This window comes from Giraffa tippelskirchi, chromosome 13, assembly GCF_054371585.1.
Source record: "Giraffa tippelskirchi isolate mGirTip1 chromosome 13, T2T-mGirTip1v1.2.pri, whole genome shotgun sequence".
NCBI lineage: Eukaryota > Metazoa > Chordata > Mammalia > Artiodactyla > Giraffidae > Giraffa > Giraffa tippelskirchi.
Window position 1 is genome coordinate 56,456,975 of NC_137287.1, and position 16,728 is coordinate 56,473,702.

General features: G+C 41.8%; 1 protein-coding gene across 13 annotated transcripts in view; it reads right to left on the reverse strand.

The window, feature by feature from the left end:
- SFMBT2 (Scm like with four mbt domains 2) overlaps nt 1-16,728 on the reverse strand; it is a 181,795-nt gene that overhangs the window by 65,652 nt on the left and 99,415 nt on the right. For all 13 annotated transcript variants that reach the window (XM_081557206.1, XM_081557204.1, XM_081557209.1 and 10 more), the window contains 2 exons: nt 2,755-2,847; nt 1,390-1,537 (listed from right to left, as the gene is read on the reverse strand). In XM_081557206.1, the coding sequence (XP_081413332.1) occupies nt 1,390-1,537; nt 2,755-2,847 (241 nt within the window). The remainder of the gene's footprint in view (nt 1-1,389; nt 1,538-2,754; nt 2,848-16,728) is intronic.

A 16,728-nucleotide genomic window follows, 5' to 3' on the forward strand; every position in this document is an offset into this window, starting at 1 on the left:
TGATTTGTAGAGTTACCCACAGGCACCCAAATGGACACAAAAATGGAGGCCACATGATCCTAATCTTCACCACCCATAATTGAGCAAAGAATCAGGAGCCTGACCGCCTGTCCTGTTACTAAGCATGGGGTCCTGGGTAGGTTACATAAACTCCCTGGAACTAAGTCTCCTTGTAGGGAAATCCTCATTTTGAGGACTCAATGAATTTGGCACTGGAAACAGTGGAAGCAGTGTTTTGGAGAAACATTATAATCAGGCTGAATTCCATTACTGCAGAACTTTAATGAGGAGACGCAAGGGCTGAGATGGAAATAATTCAAAAGCATCTCTTCCGTGGGGCTGACACTGGAGGATGAGTTAGGATAAAAGCCCAGCAGAGTACAGTCATTCCGCAAGTAAGTGAGGTGTAACGCAACTGATGTACACATAACCCAATCTCCGGAAATCTGAAGAGATGAGCATAAAAGCCCTGTTTTATTTCAGATTATCTGTCAAAATCTCCCAGGAACTTTAGTTTTCTATTCGTTTTTTTTTTCCTTCCTTCATTCCCTTTCTTTTCCTATCCATCTTCTCACCTTTCATCTCTCTGCATCTTCCCTGGATAAACCTTAGAACTACAAGGACAAGAAATCACATCTGTAAAGTACAGCACAGTATTCACCGATACTATGGTTTATGGATCTCAATTTAAGATGACTTGAACGCAACCTGGTTCCCAACTTAATTACTGTCATGTCTTATGGAAACAAAGTGCTGAAAATCTGAGAGCAACTGGGCTCTGGGGAAAAGTCAACTTATTGGAAATACAGTTTTAAATGTTTCATTAGCAGGTTGCTGCCTTCTTAAAGCCACAGCTCAGACACATTCAAGTTTCTAATCCCAATCACTTGGCAATTCTGTACCCTCTCTCAACACACAGCAGAAACACAGCTGCCAATCATACAATAACAGAAGGGTAGCAATGTTTCACAGAGGAGCCCAGGGTCACATGCCTCCCCAGGGGATGGAGCCGTGTATGTGTGCTAAGTCACTTCAGCCATGTCCAACTCTGTGTGACCCCATAGGTTGTAGCCCACCAGGCTCCTCTGTCCATGGGATTCTCCAGGCAAGAGTACTGGAGTGGGTTGCCATGTACTCCTCCAGGGCATCTTCCCGACCCAGGTATCAAACCTGCATCTCTTCTGTGTCTTGCACTGACAGGTGGGTTCTTTACCACTAGCACCCCCTGGGAAGCCCCAAGGAGCTGTAACAGACCCTATGTCAAGCTAACCACTGTTTTCCGACTGCATCCAAAATGTTTATGGCATAAACGTCTCCACGCATCACTTTGGTGACAATACGAGTCCTCCTGAACCACCCAAACGCTGTCAACTTTCACAAAACACAAACCTTTGGGAGGGGTGAGATTGACTCCATTTTTAAGGCACCACTGTACTGGTAAAATCCCCAAAGAGTCCGCATGGCACAACATCGAGAGTTTACTAGGCTCTGGTCTGAGGTCATCAATAGTCACTTGAAAAAAATGATTGTTAAAAACCTGAAAGAAAAGACAACAGTGTCCAGGGTTAATTCCTTGAGATGAACAAATAATGCTCCGAAGGAAGACTGGCACAGCTTTCAAATGAAGTAAATATATTTCACCCAAGTGGTCACAGCAATAACTGCCGTTTCAATATATATTCTTAAAGTGGTCCAGTCATGAAAAAGTTTAAGTTAATCATTTCGGCCATACTAATGGAACTAAAACTCATGTTGGCTAGAATGTAAGTGTGTTAGATTCTTCCACCATTTATAAAATGACATAAATAGTGGATGTGTTCAGTCCCTCAGTCATGTCTGACTCTTTCGTGACATCATGGACTGCAGCCCGCCAGGCTCCTCTGTCCACGGAATTTCCCGGGCAAGAACACTGCAGTAGGTTGACATTTCTTCCTCCAAGAAATAGTGTGTGTGTGTGTGTGTGTGTGTGTGTGTCTGTGTGTGTGCGCGTGCGTGTGCATGTGTGTGTGTGTGTGTTTAAAGTAGAAACACATACTTTAGATGTTAGGGAAGGTGAGTTCTTTGATGGGGAAGGGAAATTATAATCTTAAAAGACTATCAGTTCGTCAATAAAAATATCTTTACATGAGATGGTACTTTCATTTTAAATCTGTGAATTGTAGTTGTATGACTTTTCCTTTAATCAGTGAAAGCAGATGAGAGAAAGGAAGTGATGTGCTCTCCACCCCCTCACTCCGGACACAGGACTTTGCTTATCACCATTTTCAAGTATTTTCAAAATATATCACATGGGCTATAATCAGTGTAGCAGGAGAAGCCCAATTATTAGTACAAAGACTACGTATGCAAACTTATCAGCAGTTCTTTTCATGAGCACAGACAAATGGTAGGCTCAGTGTCATGTGGTTAATAAGAGAAGGTGGCACATGTTCAGTGGCTGAGTTCACTGCTATAAACTCAGCTTTGCGTCGGCATATTCCTCCAAGTCACTGTAGAAGACAAGTGTCTGCATTCTGTACTATCAGAGGACAAGTGATGTTCACCTACCCGTTAAGAGGAGGCATCTGATCAAACTCGCTCCATGATGTAAGTGACCGAAAGGGGAGCTTAAGACAGTGCTGGGCTGCAGAGCAAGCCCTCTTTCCTGGGTTTACCTGGCATCGAGGCTATTTCCTTGGGTTGGTTTGGCATAGAAAGACTTACAATGTGATCCACTCTAGAGGTGGAGGTCAGGAGCAGGGGAGGGATGCTCACCTTGGTCACGGATGCAGGGCAAATGTGACTCATGTTCACGGTCTCTAGCTTCATCCCAACTGTGAAGAAATGGCTTCTCAAATCTGCATGGTCCTGCAGGGAAAAGACTGAAACTGTTAAAAAGCGCCTGTATTGTGAATTAACTCAGTAACTTTCCAGATGCTTTCTTTGAATGTTTTAGTGGGCGACCGATGACAGACTGAAATAATTAACGCTCTCCAGTTTTTGATTTCTAATTATGGCAAGATACCATGTATTTAGGGCATCCCTGGTGGCTCAGACGGTAAAGAATCCACCTGCAATGCGTGAGACCGGGGTTCGATCCCTGGGTTGGGAAGATCTCCTGGAGAAGGGAGTGGCAACCCGCTCTAGTATTCTTGCCTGGAGAATTCCATGGACAAATAAGCCTGGTGGGCTACAGTCCATAGGGTTGCAAAGAGTCGGACTTTCACTTCACTTCACTGTGTATTTAATTATTTTCTGCAGGCTTAATTGCTTTTCCAAGGGAGAAACAAGCCTTGGTGGCCATGCTGAAATTTGTACTATGCAATAAAAAAAGAAAAAAACACACCACATGGCTTTGATTTTCCTATCATGGACAGACGTGTAGCACAGTAATGGAAGCAACCAGTCATCTAAAACACAGCAGGGGCATCTTCAGAAAAGGTGGCCTCTTGCTACTGGAGTTACTTCACAGGCTTCAGGGAGGACCTTGTGGGGGGGGGTACAGCTTGTCTTCTCTGTCGAACAGCGTTCAGATTATCAGTGATGGGTACTGATACTGGTCCTCAGACATGTGGAGACAACACATCCCGAAACAGCCCAGCACCCAATCAGAACCTGCCTCCTGCTCTATAAAGATGAGCTACATCCCCCACTTAATAGGTGCCTGGCAGTTTTATAGACAATTCACCAAAGCCTTATGTGTGTGAGCAGAGCCTTCCTGCCTTCTCAAGAAAACACATTTCAGTAACTGCTTCAGCTACCCAACCACAGATGAGGCTGGTGGGACTCCGGCCACCAGGATTTATCTTGCCGAGATGGAGGTCACCTCATAACTCATGGTCTTTATAAACAGCAGTGGATAAATAAATGTCTTTGCAGCCTGTCCCTGAGGAAATAAGAGCTGCAAGTAAATCCTGCTGTTTCTAAATACATCAATTGGGTGTGAGAAGTACAAACGCAGCTGGGGATCTATGACTTCCTTTGATCTGCCAATGTAAAGTGGATTTTAAAAAATTTTTATTGAAGTATAGTTTATTTACAATGTTGTGTTAGTCTCAGGTGTACAGCAAAGTGATTCAGTTACACATACAAATATATGTGTATTATTTTTCAGATTCTTTTCCATTATAGATTATTACAAGAAATTGAATATTGTTCCTGGTCCTATATAGTAGGTCCTTGTTATCTATCTAGTTTATATACAGTAGCATGTATATTTTAATCCCAAACGTCTAATTTGTCCCAGGCTCTCTGTGTGACCTTGACCACTGACCTGAAGTCTTCAGCCAACTTTACATCCATCCCTGTCTCGGCTCCAAGTCCCACCAGAAGGTTGCTCAATCACAACTCCCAAAGCTGGGGTGGAAACCCTTTAATGCACAGGAACTCTACACTAATTACTGTCCCTTACATGCTATAATACTTTGGCCACTTGATGTGAAGACCTGACTCTTTGGAAAAGACCCTGATGCTGGGAAAGACTGAGGGCAGGAGGAGAATGGGGTAGCAGAGGATGAGATGGTTAGATAGCATTACGGACTCAATGGACATGAGTTTAAGCAAACTCTGGGAGACAGTGAGAACAGGGAAGGCTGGCATGCTGCAGTCCATGAGATCGCAAAGAGTTGGACATGACTTAGTGACTGAAAAACCACAACGACCTGCTGCCCTACTTTATTCAAAGGTGCCTAGGGGGACCTGCTGCTCCTTAGAAATAAAGCATAAAGTCTTGGACAGAAATGTGGTCCACAGAGAATCTTCTCCTTTCAAGGCTGTGGACTCTACAATAAATCCTTTTTGTTAATGATTTCAATGCATCCTGAATCAAACTGCATCAAGGTGAAGAGGGGATCACTCTGTGTACCATACCACACTCGTTTCTTTCTAGAGTCCCTGTGCACCTCTGTGAACCTCTGAACATCTTTCTCTCTGTTCATACTTACGAAATATCACCCACATCAAAACCATATGTAGTCACATGTGGGGTGAAAATAAAATATTTACCACATGAACATTTTTAAACAATTAAAATACTGTTAGCAATGCTTTGTCTAGATGACATTAAGATATTTTAAAATAAAGCTTAGTGAACAAAGGTTGAGAAACAAGTTTTCCTTTGTGAATCACAGCTTAGGCTTCCTACCCTTAAATTTTTTCTACTAGGATTCATTTGCAAGCACACAAATTTCTTACTCGTGGAAACCCATCTGTTTTTGTTCCAATTTATGTGAAAACTCTTAAGCTTTCTTATTTAAAATATTGCAAAGAAAGAAACTGACTATTTTGAGGGGTTACTTGCAACCATAAACAGGTCATTTATATTCTGGTCTCAAATATCCATGTCTATTGGTCACAGCAAACACCCGCTTCAAACAATACAAAAGAAAACTCTACACATGGACATCACCAGATGGTCAATACCGAAATCAGATTGATTATATTCTTTGCAGCCTAAGATGGAGAAGCTCTACAAAGTCAGCAAAAACAAGACCGGGAGCTGACTGTGGCTCAGATCATGAGCTCCTTATTGCCAAATTCAGACTTACATTGAAGAAAGTAAGGAAAACCACTACACCTTTCAGGCATGACCTAAATCAAATCCCTTACAATTATACAGTGGAAGTGAGAAATAGATTCAAGAGATTAGATCTGATAGACAGAGTTCCTGATGAACTATGGACGGAGGTTCGTGATATTGTACAGATCAAGACCATCCCTATGGAAAAGAAATTCAAAAAAAGGAAAATGGCTGTCTGAGGAGGCCTTACAAACAGCTGTGAAAAGAAGAGAAGTGAAAAGCAAAGGAGAAAAGGAGATATTCCCATTTGAATGCAAAATTCCAAAGAATAGCAAGGAGAGATAAGAAAGTCTTCCTCAGTAATCAGTGCAGAGAAATAGAAGAAAACAACAGAATGGGAAAGACTAGAGATCTATTCAAGAAAATTAGAGATACCAAGGACACTTTTCATGCAAAGATGGGCACAATAAAGGACAGAAATGGTATGAACATTAACAGATGCAGATGATATTAAGAAGAGGTGGCAAGAATACACAGAAGAACTGTACACAAAAGATCTTTACAACCCAGATAATCACAATGGTGTGATCACTCACACTCACCTAGAGCCAGACATGTTGGAATGTTAAGCCAACTGGGCCTTAGTAAGCATCACTATGAACAAAGATAGTGGAGGTGATGGAATTCCACTTGAGCTATTTCAAAACCTAAAAGATGATGCTGTTAAAAGTGCTGCATTCAATATGCCAGCAAATTTGGAAAATTCAGCCGTGGCCACAGTACTGGAAAAGATCAATTTTCATTCCAATCCCAAAGAAAGGCAATGCCAAAGAATGTTGAAACTACCACACAATTGCACTCATCTCACACGCTAGCAAGTAATGTTCAAAATTCTCCATGTCAGGCTTCAACAGTACATGAACCGTGAACTTCCAAATGTTCAAGCTGGATTCAGAAAAGGCTGAGGAACCAGAGATCAAATTGCCAACATCCACAGGATCATGGAAAAAGCAAGCGAGTTCCAGAAAAACATCTATTTCTGCTTTATTGACTATGCCAAAGCCTTTGACTGTGTGGATCACAATAAACTGTGGAAAATTCTTCAAGAGATGGGAATACCAGATCACCTGAGCTGCATCCTGAGAAATCAGTATGCAGGCCTGGAAGCAAGTTAGAACTGATCATGGAACAACAAACTGGTTCCAAACAGGGAAAGGAGTACGTGAAGGCTGGATATTGTCACCCTGCTTATTTAACTTATATGCAGAGTACATCATGAGAATCACTGGGCTGGATGAAGCACAACCTGGAATCAAGACTGCTGGGAGAAACATCAATAACCTCAGATATGCAGATGACACTACCCTTATGGCAGAAAGTAAAGAAGAACTAAAGAGTCTCTTGATGAAAGTGAAAGAGGACAGTGAAAAAGCTGGCTTAAAACTCAACATTTAGAAAACTAAGATCATGGCATCTGGTTCCATCACTTCATGGGAAATAGATGGGGAAACAGTGGAAACAGTGACAGACTTTATTTTCTTGGACTCCAAAATCACTGCAGATGGTGACTGAAATTAAAGCCATGAAATTAAAAAGACTCCTTGGAAGAACAATTATGACCAACCTAGACAGCATAATAAAAAGCAGAGACATTATCTTGCCAACAAAGGTCCATCTAGTCAAAGCAATGGTTTTTCCAGGAGTCATGTATGGATGTGAGAGTTGGACTATAAAGAAAGCTGAGAGCCGAAGAATTGATGCTTTTGAACTGTGGTGTTGGAGAAGACTCTTGAGAGTCCCTTGGACTGAAAGGAGATACAACCAGTCCATGCTAAAGGAAATCAGTCCTGAATATTCATTGGAAGGACTGAGGCTAAAGCTGAAACTCCAATACTTTGGCCACTGATGGGAAGAACGGACTCATTAGAAAAGCCCTAATGCTGACAAAGACTGAAGGCAGGAGGAGAAGGGGGACGACAGAGGATGAAATCGTTCGATGGCATCACCTACTCAATGGACATAAGTTTGAGTTAACTCCAAGAGTTGGTGATCGACAGGGAGGCCTGGTGTGCTGCAGTCAATGGGGTTGCAAAGAGTCAGACACGACTGAGCGACTGAACTGAACTGAGTTATTGATTATATCTTGTTAATAAACATGAGCTCCAAATTTCAAAAAGGAACTTGGAAATTTTCAAATATATACTTTTCCGCTTAGACCTAACTTTCACTTTCTTAAGGTCATTTTTTTAAATGAAATCTTACAAATTTCTAATCCCTTTTTAAAATTTTATTTACTTATTTATTTTTGGCTGTGCTAGATCTTCGTAGCTGTGTGGGCTTTATTTTTAGTTGCGGTGAGCAGAGGCTACAACACAGTTCAAAAGCATCAATTCTTCCACTTTCAGCTTTCTTTATAGTCCAACTCTCACATCCATATACGACCACTGGAAAAACCTCAGCTTTGACTAGATGGACCTTTGTTGGCAAAGTAATATCTCTACTTTTTAATATGCTGTCTAGGTTGGTCATAACTTTTCTTCCAAGGAGCAAGCATCTTTAATTTTATGGCTGCAGTCACTTTCTGCAGTGATTTTGGAGTCCAAGAAAATAAAATCTGTCACTGTTTCCACTGTTTCCCCATCTATTTGCCATGAAGTGATGAGACTGGATGCCATGATCTTAGTTTTCTGAATGTTGAGTTTTAAGCCAACTTTTTCACTCTCATCTTTCACTTTCATCAAGAGACTTTTTAGTTCTTCTTTACTTTCTGCCATAAGGGTGGTGTCATCTGCATATCTGAGGTTATTGATATTTCTCCCAGCGGTCTTGACTCCAGCTTGTGCTTCATCAAGACCAGCGTTTCTCACGATGTACTCTGCATGTAAGTTAAATAAGCAGGGTGACAGTATACAGCCTTGACGTACTCCTTTCTGTATTTGGAACCAGTCTATTATTTCATGTCCAGTTCTAACTGTTGCTTCTTGATCTGCATCAAGATTTCTCAGGAGGCAGATCAAGTGGTCTGGTATTCCCATCTCTTGAAGAATTTTCCAGTTTGTTGTGATCCACACAGTCAAAGTCTTTGGCATAGTCAATAAAATAGAAGTAAATGTTTTTCTGGAACTCTCTTGCTTTTTCGATGATCCAATCAATGCTGGCAATTTGATGTCTGGTTCTTCTGCCTTTTCTAAATTCAGCTTGAACATATGGAAGTTCACGGTTCATGTACTGTTGAAGCCTGACATGGAGAATTTTGAACATTACTTGCTAGCGTGTCAGATGAGTGCAACATTCTTTGATATTGCCTTTCTTTGGGATTGGAGTAACAACTGACATTTTCCAGTCCTGTGGCCACTGCTGAGTTTTCCAAATTTGCTGGCATATTGAGTGCAGCACTTTCACAGCATCATCTTTCAGGATTTGAAATAGCTCAACTGGAATTCCATCACCTCCACTAGCTTTGTTCGTAGTGATGATTCCTAAGGCCCAGTTGACTTCCCATTCCAGGATGTCTGGCTCTAGGTGAGTGATCACACATTCATGATTATCTGGGTTGTGAAGTTCTTTTCTGTATAGTTCTTCTGTGTATTCTTGCCACTTCTTCCTAATATCTTCTGCTTCTGTTAGGTCCATACCATTTTTGTCCTTTATTGTGCCCATCTTTGCATGAAATGTTTCCTTGTTATCTCTAATTTTCTTGAAGCGATCTCTAGTCTTTCCCATTCTATTGCTTTCCTTTATTTCTTTGCATTGATCAGTGAGAAAGGCTTTCTTATCTCTCCTTGCTCTTCTTTGGAACTCTGCATTCAATGGGTATATCTTTCTTTTTCTCCTTTGCTTTTCACTTCTCTTCTTTCCACAGCTATTGGTAAGGCTTCTCAGACAACCATTTTGCCTTTTTGCATTTGTTTTTCTTGGGGATGGCCTTGATCACCGCCTCCTGTACGTCACAAACCTCCGTCCATAGTTCATCAGGCACTCTTATCATATGTTATCATATCTAATCCTTTGAATCTATTTGTCACTTCTACTGTAAGGGATTTGATTTAGGTCATACCTGAACGGTCTAGTGGTTTTCTCCACTTTGTTCAATTTAAGTCTGAATTTGGCAATAAGGAGCTCATGATCTGAGCCACAGTCAGCTCCCGGTCTTGTTTTTGCTGACTTTGTAGAGCTTCTCCATCTTAGGCTGCAAAGAATATAATCAATCTGATTTCGGTATTGACCATCTGGTGATGTCTGTGTGTAGAGCCTTCTCTTGTGTTGTTGGAAGTGGGTGTTTGCTATGACTTAACACCCCAAAACAGATGTTGTTTTCATTATAGGAGACTGGAATGCAAAAGTAGGAAGTCAAGAGATACCTGGAGTAACAGGAAAATTTGGCCTTGGAGTACAGAATGAAGCAGGGCAAAGGCTAATAGAGTTTTGCCAAGAGAACGCACTGGTATAGCAAATACCCTCTTCCAACAACACAAAAGAATTAAGACAGAGAAACATCAAAAACTACATGATTTCTTGATATCCATCCCAATTCTGTGTTCTATCATTCATGCATTCATTTGATCAGCATCCATTAAAAACCACTGTGACACCACACACTGAGCTTCCCTGGTGGCTCAGTGGTAAAGAATCTGCCTGTAATGCCGGAGACCCGGATCTGATCCCTGAGTAGGGAAGATCCCTGGAGAAGGGAATGGCTACCCACTCCGGTTTGCTTGCCTGGAGAATTCCACAGACAGAGGAGCCTGAGCCTGGCAGGCTACAGTCCATGGGGTCGAAAAGAGTCAGACAAGACTGAACGACTAGCACTTTCACTTCACTTTCACCTCAGACCAGCTCACCAGATGATGCACGGAACACACACAATGAAAACTGCATTTGTAAAAGGCAGAAGGAAAAGACAGAGAACACTAATGGAAGATGCAGGCTTAGGAAAAAAAATTCAGAACAAATACTGTTTTTACTTGTAGCATCAAAAAGCATAACCACCAAGACACTGGCAGTCCAGGGATTTACAAGCGTGAACCTTAATTTTGAATATAAAAATCATGAGACTTTGGATGACAATGAAATGATTCTGGGAAGGTGGGACAGTAAATTCAGTTAGGGAGGCTGGGTCTTAAAACATTGCATTGAGATTTGTAGGTCTGATCCAAGAAGCAAAAGGAGTCATTCAGCACTCCTAACAAATACAGAGATTTTTATGATAAAAAAATTCAACGCCAGTGGATTTCCAAATAAGCCAATACACAGACGTTCTGAGCTCAGTGTGTGTACAAATAAATGTACTTTCATATGAATGTTTGAGAAAAGGCAAAGATATTCTCATTGGAAAACAAATTTAGTTCGAGCCCATTTACTTTGGGTTATTAATACAGTCAGAGAACATGCATTCATTTACAAACACCAGCTCACTCATCATTTTTGATTTTAAAGAGAGAGTGTGGGGAAGTGTTGCTGACCCCCGAAATGATTCAGAAAACCGATGATCTGCTGAGAGATAATGGGAAATTCACTGTGGGTTGAAAGATACATCCTGGCCTTTGCAAAGCTCCAAAGAATCCTTCACACCTCTCAATTACTGGATCAAGAATGATGCTATTCCTGAGATGAGGAGTAAGTAGTAAATCCTCAGGACATTTACAGATGTGCCTGTCACATTCACGAAATACTGTTTATTCAAATGAACTGGAGTCCAGTTAAACTGCTTATGGAAAATCCCCTTTCTTTTAAGGCAGGCTGGCAATGTCATTCCCATTTTCATTAATGGCCATACATTTTATTTTTGCCCTAAAGTAGTTTTATATTGATTAGAAGTAAAATACCATTCATTTTACTGAAGGGCTGTCTTACCAGCCTACCTTAACAATCGATCTTCAGGGAATCTTATTTTCATTCAAATGACAATGTAAAAGAGATTATTATACACAGCAACTTCCATAATCCACGTGAACTTCATCAGCTTTATTCTTTCCTGAACCCACAGAGCTTTCACTCTATCAGGAAATCAGTCCTGAACATTCATTGGGAGGACTGATGCTGAAGCTGAAACTCTACTACTTTGGCCACCTGATGAGAAGAACTGACTCATCAGAAAAGACCCTGATGCTGGGAAAGATTGAAGACAGGAGGAGAAGGGGACGACAGAGGATGAGATGGTTGGATGGCATCACCGACTCGATGGACATGAGTTTGAGCAGGCTCTGGGAGTTGGTGATGGACAGGGAGGCCTGGCGTGCTGCAGTCCATGTGGTTGCAAAGAGACGGACATGACTGAGAGACAACTGAACTGAACTGAACTGACACTAGCTTGGTTTGGATTAAAATATTGAAGCAGGGAGAAACAGTGACAGCAATGAACATTTTGTAAATACTTGTGAGCACTTTCCTTGTATTATTATTTTCCCCTCACCGCAGACTATGGGGTAGGATCCATCTTACAGACAGGAAACTAAAGATATATAGAGGTTAAGTTACCTAAACAAGGACACACAGCTAACAAGAGACTGCATGTGTGCCTGCTAACTCAGTGCAACCCTATGGTCTGCAGTCTGCCAAGCTCCTCTGTCCATGGGATTCTCCACGCATGAAGTGGGTTGCCATTTCCTTCTGCAGAGGATCTTCCAGACTCAGGAATCGAAACTGCATCTCCTATGTCACCTGCATTGGCAGGAGGGTTCTTTACCTCTAGTGCCACCTGGGAAGCCAGGATTCAAATCTACGTGGTCTGACGCTAAGAACATGATCTAGCCATCAGATTACCTAGTTGTCTGTGATTAGCTATGGAACAGACTGAGAAGCAAAGACCAAAATGGCTCTTTTCATTTTTCAACTGCTAATAGTTATTTCAACGCAAAGAAATAAAGGAAAACAACAGAATGGGAAAGACTAGAGATCTCTTCAAGAAAATTAGAGATATCAAGGGAACATTTCATGCAAAGATGGGCTCAATAAAGGACAGAAATGGTATGGACCTAACAGAAGCAGAAGATATTAAGAAGAGGTGGCAAGAATACACAGAAGAACTGTACAAAAAAGATCTTCATGACCCAGATAATCACGATGGTGTGATCATCACTCACCTAGAGCCAGACATCCTGGAATGTGAAGTCAAGTCACTATGAACAAAGCTAGTGGAGGTGATGGAATTCCAGTTGAGCTATTTCAAATCCTGAAAGATGATGCTGTGAAAGTGCTGCACTCAATATGCCAGCAAATCTAGAAAACTCAACACTGGCCACAGGACTGGAAAAGGTCAGTTTTCATTCCAACCCCAAAGAAAGGCAATGCCAAAGAATGCTCAAACTACCGCACAATTGCACCCATCTCACACACTAGTAAAGTAATGCTAAAAATTCTCCAAGCCAGGCTTCAGCAATACGTGAACCGTGAACTTCCAGATGTTCAAGCTGGTTTCAGAAAGGGCAGAGGAACCAGAGATCAAATTGCCAACATCTGCTGGATCATCAAAAAAGCAAGAGAGTTCCAGAAAAACATCTATTTCTGCTTTACTGACTATGCCAAAGCCTTTGACTGTGTGGATCACAATAAACTGTGGAAAATTCTGAAAGAGATGGGAATACCAGACCATCTGACCTGTCTCTTGAAAAACCTGTATGCAGGTCAGGAAGCAACAGTTAGAACTGGACGTGGAACAACAGACTGGTTCCAAATAGGAAAAGGAGTACGTCAAGGCTATATATTGTCACCCCGCTTATTTAACTTCTATGCAGAGTACATCATGAGAAATGCTGGGCTGGAAGAAACACAAGCTGAAATCAAGATTGCCGGGAGAAATATCAATAACCTCAGATATGCAGATGACATCACCCTTATGGCAGAAAGCAAAGAAGAACTAAAGAGCCTCTTGATGAAAGTAAAAGAGGAGAGTGAAAAAGCTGGCTTAAAGCTCAACATTCAGAAAACTAAGATCATGGCATCTGGTCCGATCACTTCATGGGAAATAGATGGGGAAACAGTGCAAACAATGACAGACTTTATTTTTTTGAGCTCCAAAATCACTGCTGATGGTGATTGCAGCCATGAAATTAAAAGACGCTTACTCCTTGGAAGGAAGGTTATGACCAACCTAGATAGCATATTGAAAAGCAGAGACATTCCTCTGCCAACAAAGGTCCGTCTAGTCAAGGCTATGGTTTTTCCAGTGGTCATGTATGGATGTGAGAGTTGGATGGTGAAGAAAGCTGAGCGCCGAAGAATTGATGCTTTTGAACTGTGGTGTTGGAGAAGACTCTTGAGAGTCCCTTGGACTGCAAGGAGATCCAACCAGTCCATCCTAAAGGAGATCAGTCCTGGGTGTTCATTGGAAGGACTGATGTTGAAGCTGAAACTCCAATACTTTGGCCACCTAATGCAAAGAGTTGACTCATTGGAAAAGACCCTAATGCTGGGAAGGATTGGGGGCAGGAGAAGGGGATGACAGAGGATGAGATGGCTGGATGGCATCACTGACTCGATGGACATGGGTTTGGATGGGTTTGGGTAGACTCTGGGAGTTGGTGATGGACAGGGAAGCCTGGTGTGCTGCGATTCATGGGGTTGCAAAGAGTCGGACATGACTGAGTGACTGAACTGAACTGAACTGAATAGTTCAGCAAGAAAAAAAAAAAAATAATAACTAAAACCCTTATTTATAACCTATATGCTCCTAAGATGCTATTTCAAAGACAGATATTGTCAAGTTAAAAAGTGATAGCTATTAATACTGACCACTTACTGCAAACCTCCAACTACTGCTGTCAATTCACAGCACTTGTTGATGGCTTAAGAAAAAACCATCAAGAGAAAATTCTGACACTAGAATTCCCTCCCAACGTTTGTATACAATCAGTCTTCATCAACAATGAACCAGTATTTTTTACTAACCGCTTTCATATTCTTTAAGGCATCGAGATTGAAGAAATGCATACAACGAATGCCTACAATGCTCTACAAGCTATCAGTCATCGACACCGATCTGTCGTAATGGTATCAGTGCTAACCCAGACAGGTTCATCTGACAAATGGAGTTCATCCAGGAAACGTACCCAGCTGCCAAGTTCACAAGAGTTCCAACCTGCTGGTGGTATTTTCAATACCCTGTGTTAAGCACGAACCTGTGTATAGAATGAAGTAAAAAACATGTGGTTCCTGACACTGAGAATCTTGGAATTTAGTTAGAAAATGACCGAGATGTGATAAAGAAGGCTGGAAAAAGAAGTGTGCACAAAATGCAATATACTTGGCATTCTACCTTTACAATTCTGCCCAATGTCTTCCTTTATTTCACTTGTGAGGCAGAGGACATCAGACAACCTTAGAGCACCCCCAAGTACACGCTGGTCCCCGAGATGCCTTTACAGGGACCCCCAGGCCTGGGAGAAAAAGCACGACCTGAAAGAATCAAATATCACCGTTTAAGAAACACTGCTGCACAAAGTGGGCTTCCCAGGTGGCGCAGTGGTAAAGAATTCGCCTGCCAATGCAGGAGACGTAAGACATGTGGCTTCAGTCCCTGGGTCGGGAAGATTCCCTGGAGGAGGAACTGGCAACCCACTCCAGTATTCTTGCCTGGGAAATCCCTTGGACAGAGGAGCCTGGTGGGCTCCCGTCCATCCAGTCGCAAAAAGTCAGACACGACTGAGCACACATGGCACAGAGCTGCCTGAATATTGGTCACTGGTGGAGCAACAAAGCTTCAGGGTGAATACTGAGGTTCTCTACGACACAGCTAAGTGCCAGAGGGTTAGCCTACAGCAGGCGGTGCAGAGTCCTAATTGAGAGACAGAAGACAGGGAAGAAAAAGAACATTTTAGGGTCACTTCATCTCCCAAATGCCTCCTTGATCTTAACCTACTGACTGCTCTCCGTTTACTTTAGGAGCTGGCTGCTGCTGCTAAGTCGCTTCACTCGTGTCTGACTCTGTGCGACCCCACAGACAGCAGCCCACCAGGCTCCGCTGCCAACGCTTACAATTTAGCACATGTGTATCACAGGTTCTCCAAACAGCCAATGCTTCTTGCCAGCCCTGCTTCATTAGATAAATACACCCTACATGATACAAAAATAGGAAGAGTGTGGCATGGGGGAGAGGGAGTTTAAACTAATTAACATGACACAATACATGTACTCAGTGAAGATTTTCATGCAAGAAAAGCAGTGCCTCACTTCCTGTACAGAAACCAAACTTCTACAGCCCGAGTTCCACAATTAAATACTCCAGTAATTTCCTTCAGCGGTGGCCATTTGAGCCCCAATCTTTAATCCTCTGGTTCTAGTTTTGCTCATGAGGATATACAAAATGGACAAAAAACAATATGCAATTCAGTCCCCTTGCACATAAGCATCAAAATCTTTTAGCACATCATACACAAAAACACTGCCATATGACCCAGCAATCCCACTGCTGGGCATACACATCAGCAAAACAGAATTAAAAGAGACACATGTACTGAAACGTTCATCGCAGCACTGTTTACAATAGTTAGGACATGGAAGCAACCTAGATGTCATTGGCAGACAAATGGATAAGGAAGTTGTGGTACATATACACCATGGAATATTACTCAGCTATTAAAAAGAACTCACTTGAATCAGTTCTAATGAGGTAGATGAAACTGGAGCCTATTATACAGAGTGAAGCAAGTCAGAAAGAAAAACACCAATACAGTATATTAATGCATATATATGGAATTTAGAAAGATGGTAACGACAACAACCCTATATGCAAGACAGTAAAAGAGGCACAGATGTAAACAGACTTTTGGACTCTGTGGGAGAAGGCAAGGGTGGGATGATTTGAGAGAATAGCACTGAAACATGTATATTATCATATGTGAAACAGATGACCAGTCCAAGTTTCATGCATGAAACAGGGCACTCAAAGCAGGTGCACTGGGATGACCCTGAGGGATGGGATGGGGAGGGAGGTGGGAGGTGGGTTCAGGATGGGGGACACATGTACGCCCGTGGCTGATTCATGTCAATGTGTGGCAAAAACCACCACAATACTGTAAAGTAACTAGCCTCCAATTAAAATAAATTAATAAAAAAAGAACACTTCCCAGTGTAATTTTTTCAGTTGCAACATGCCAGTTTTTTTGCTTTTCAGGGACCTCAAACACTGCATAAGCATCTTTTCAAAGGCTTCAATTAATTTGCATAATTTCTAAGAATAGGCTTCAGAAAAGTCAAAGGAGGGTTTTAATTAGTCTTACATTCACATATGTATT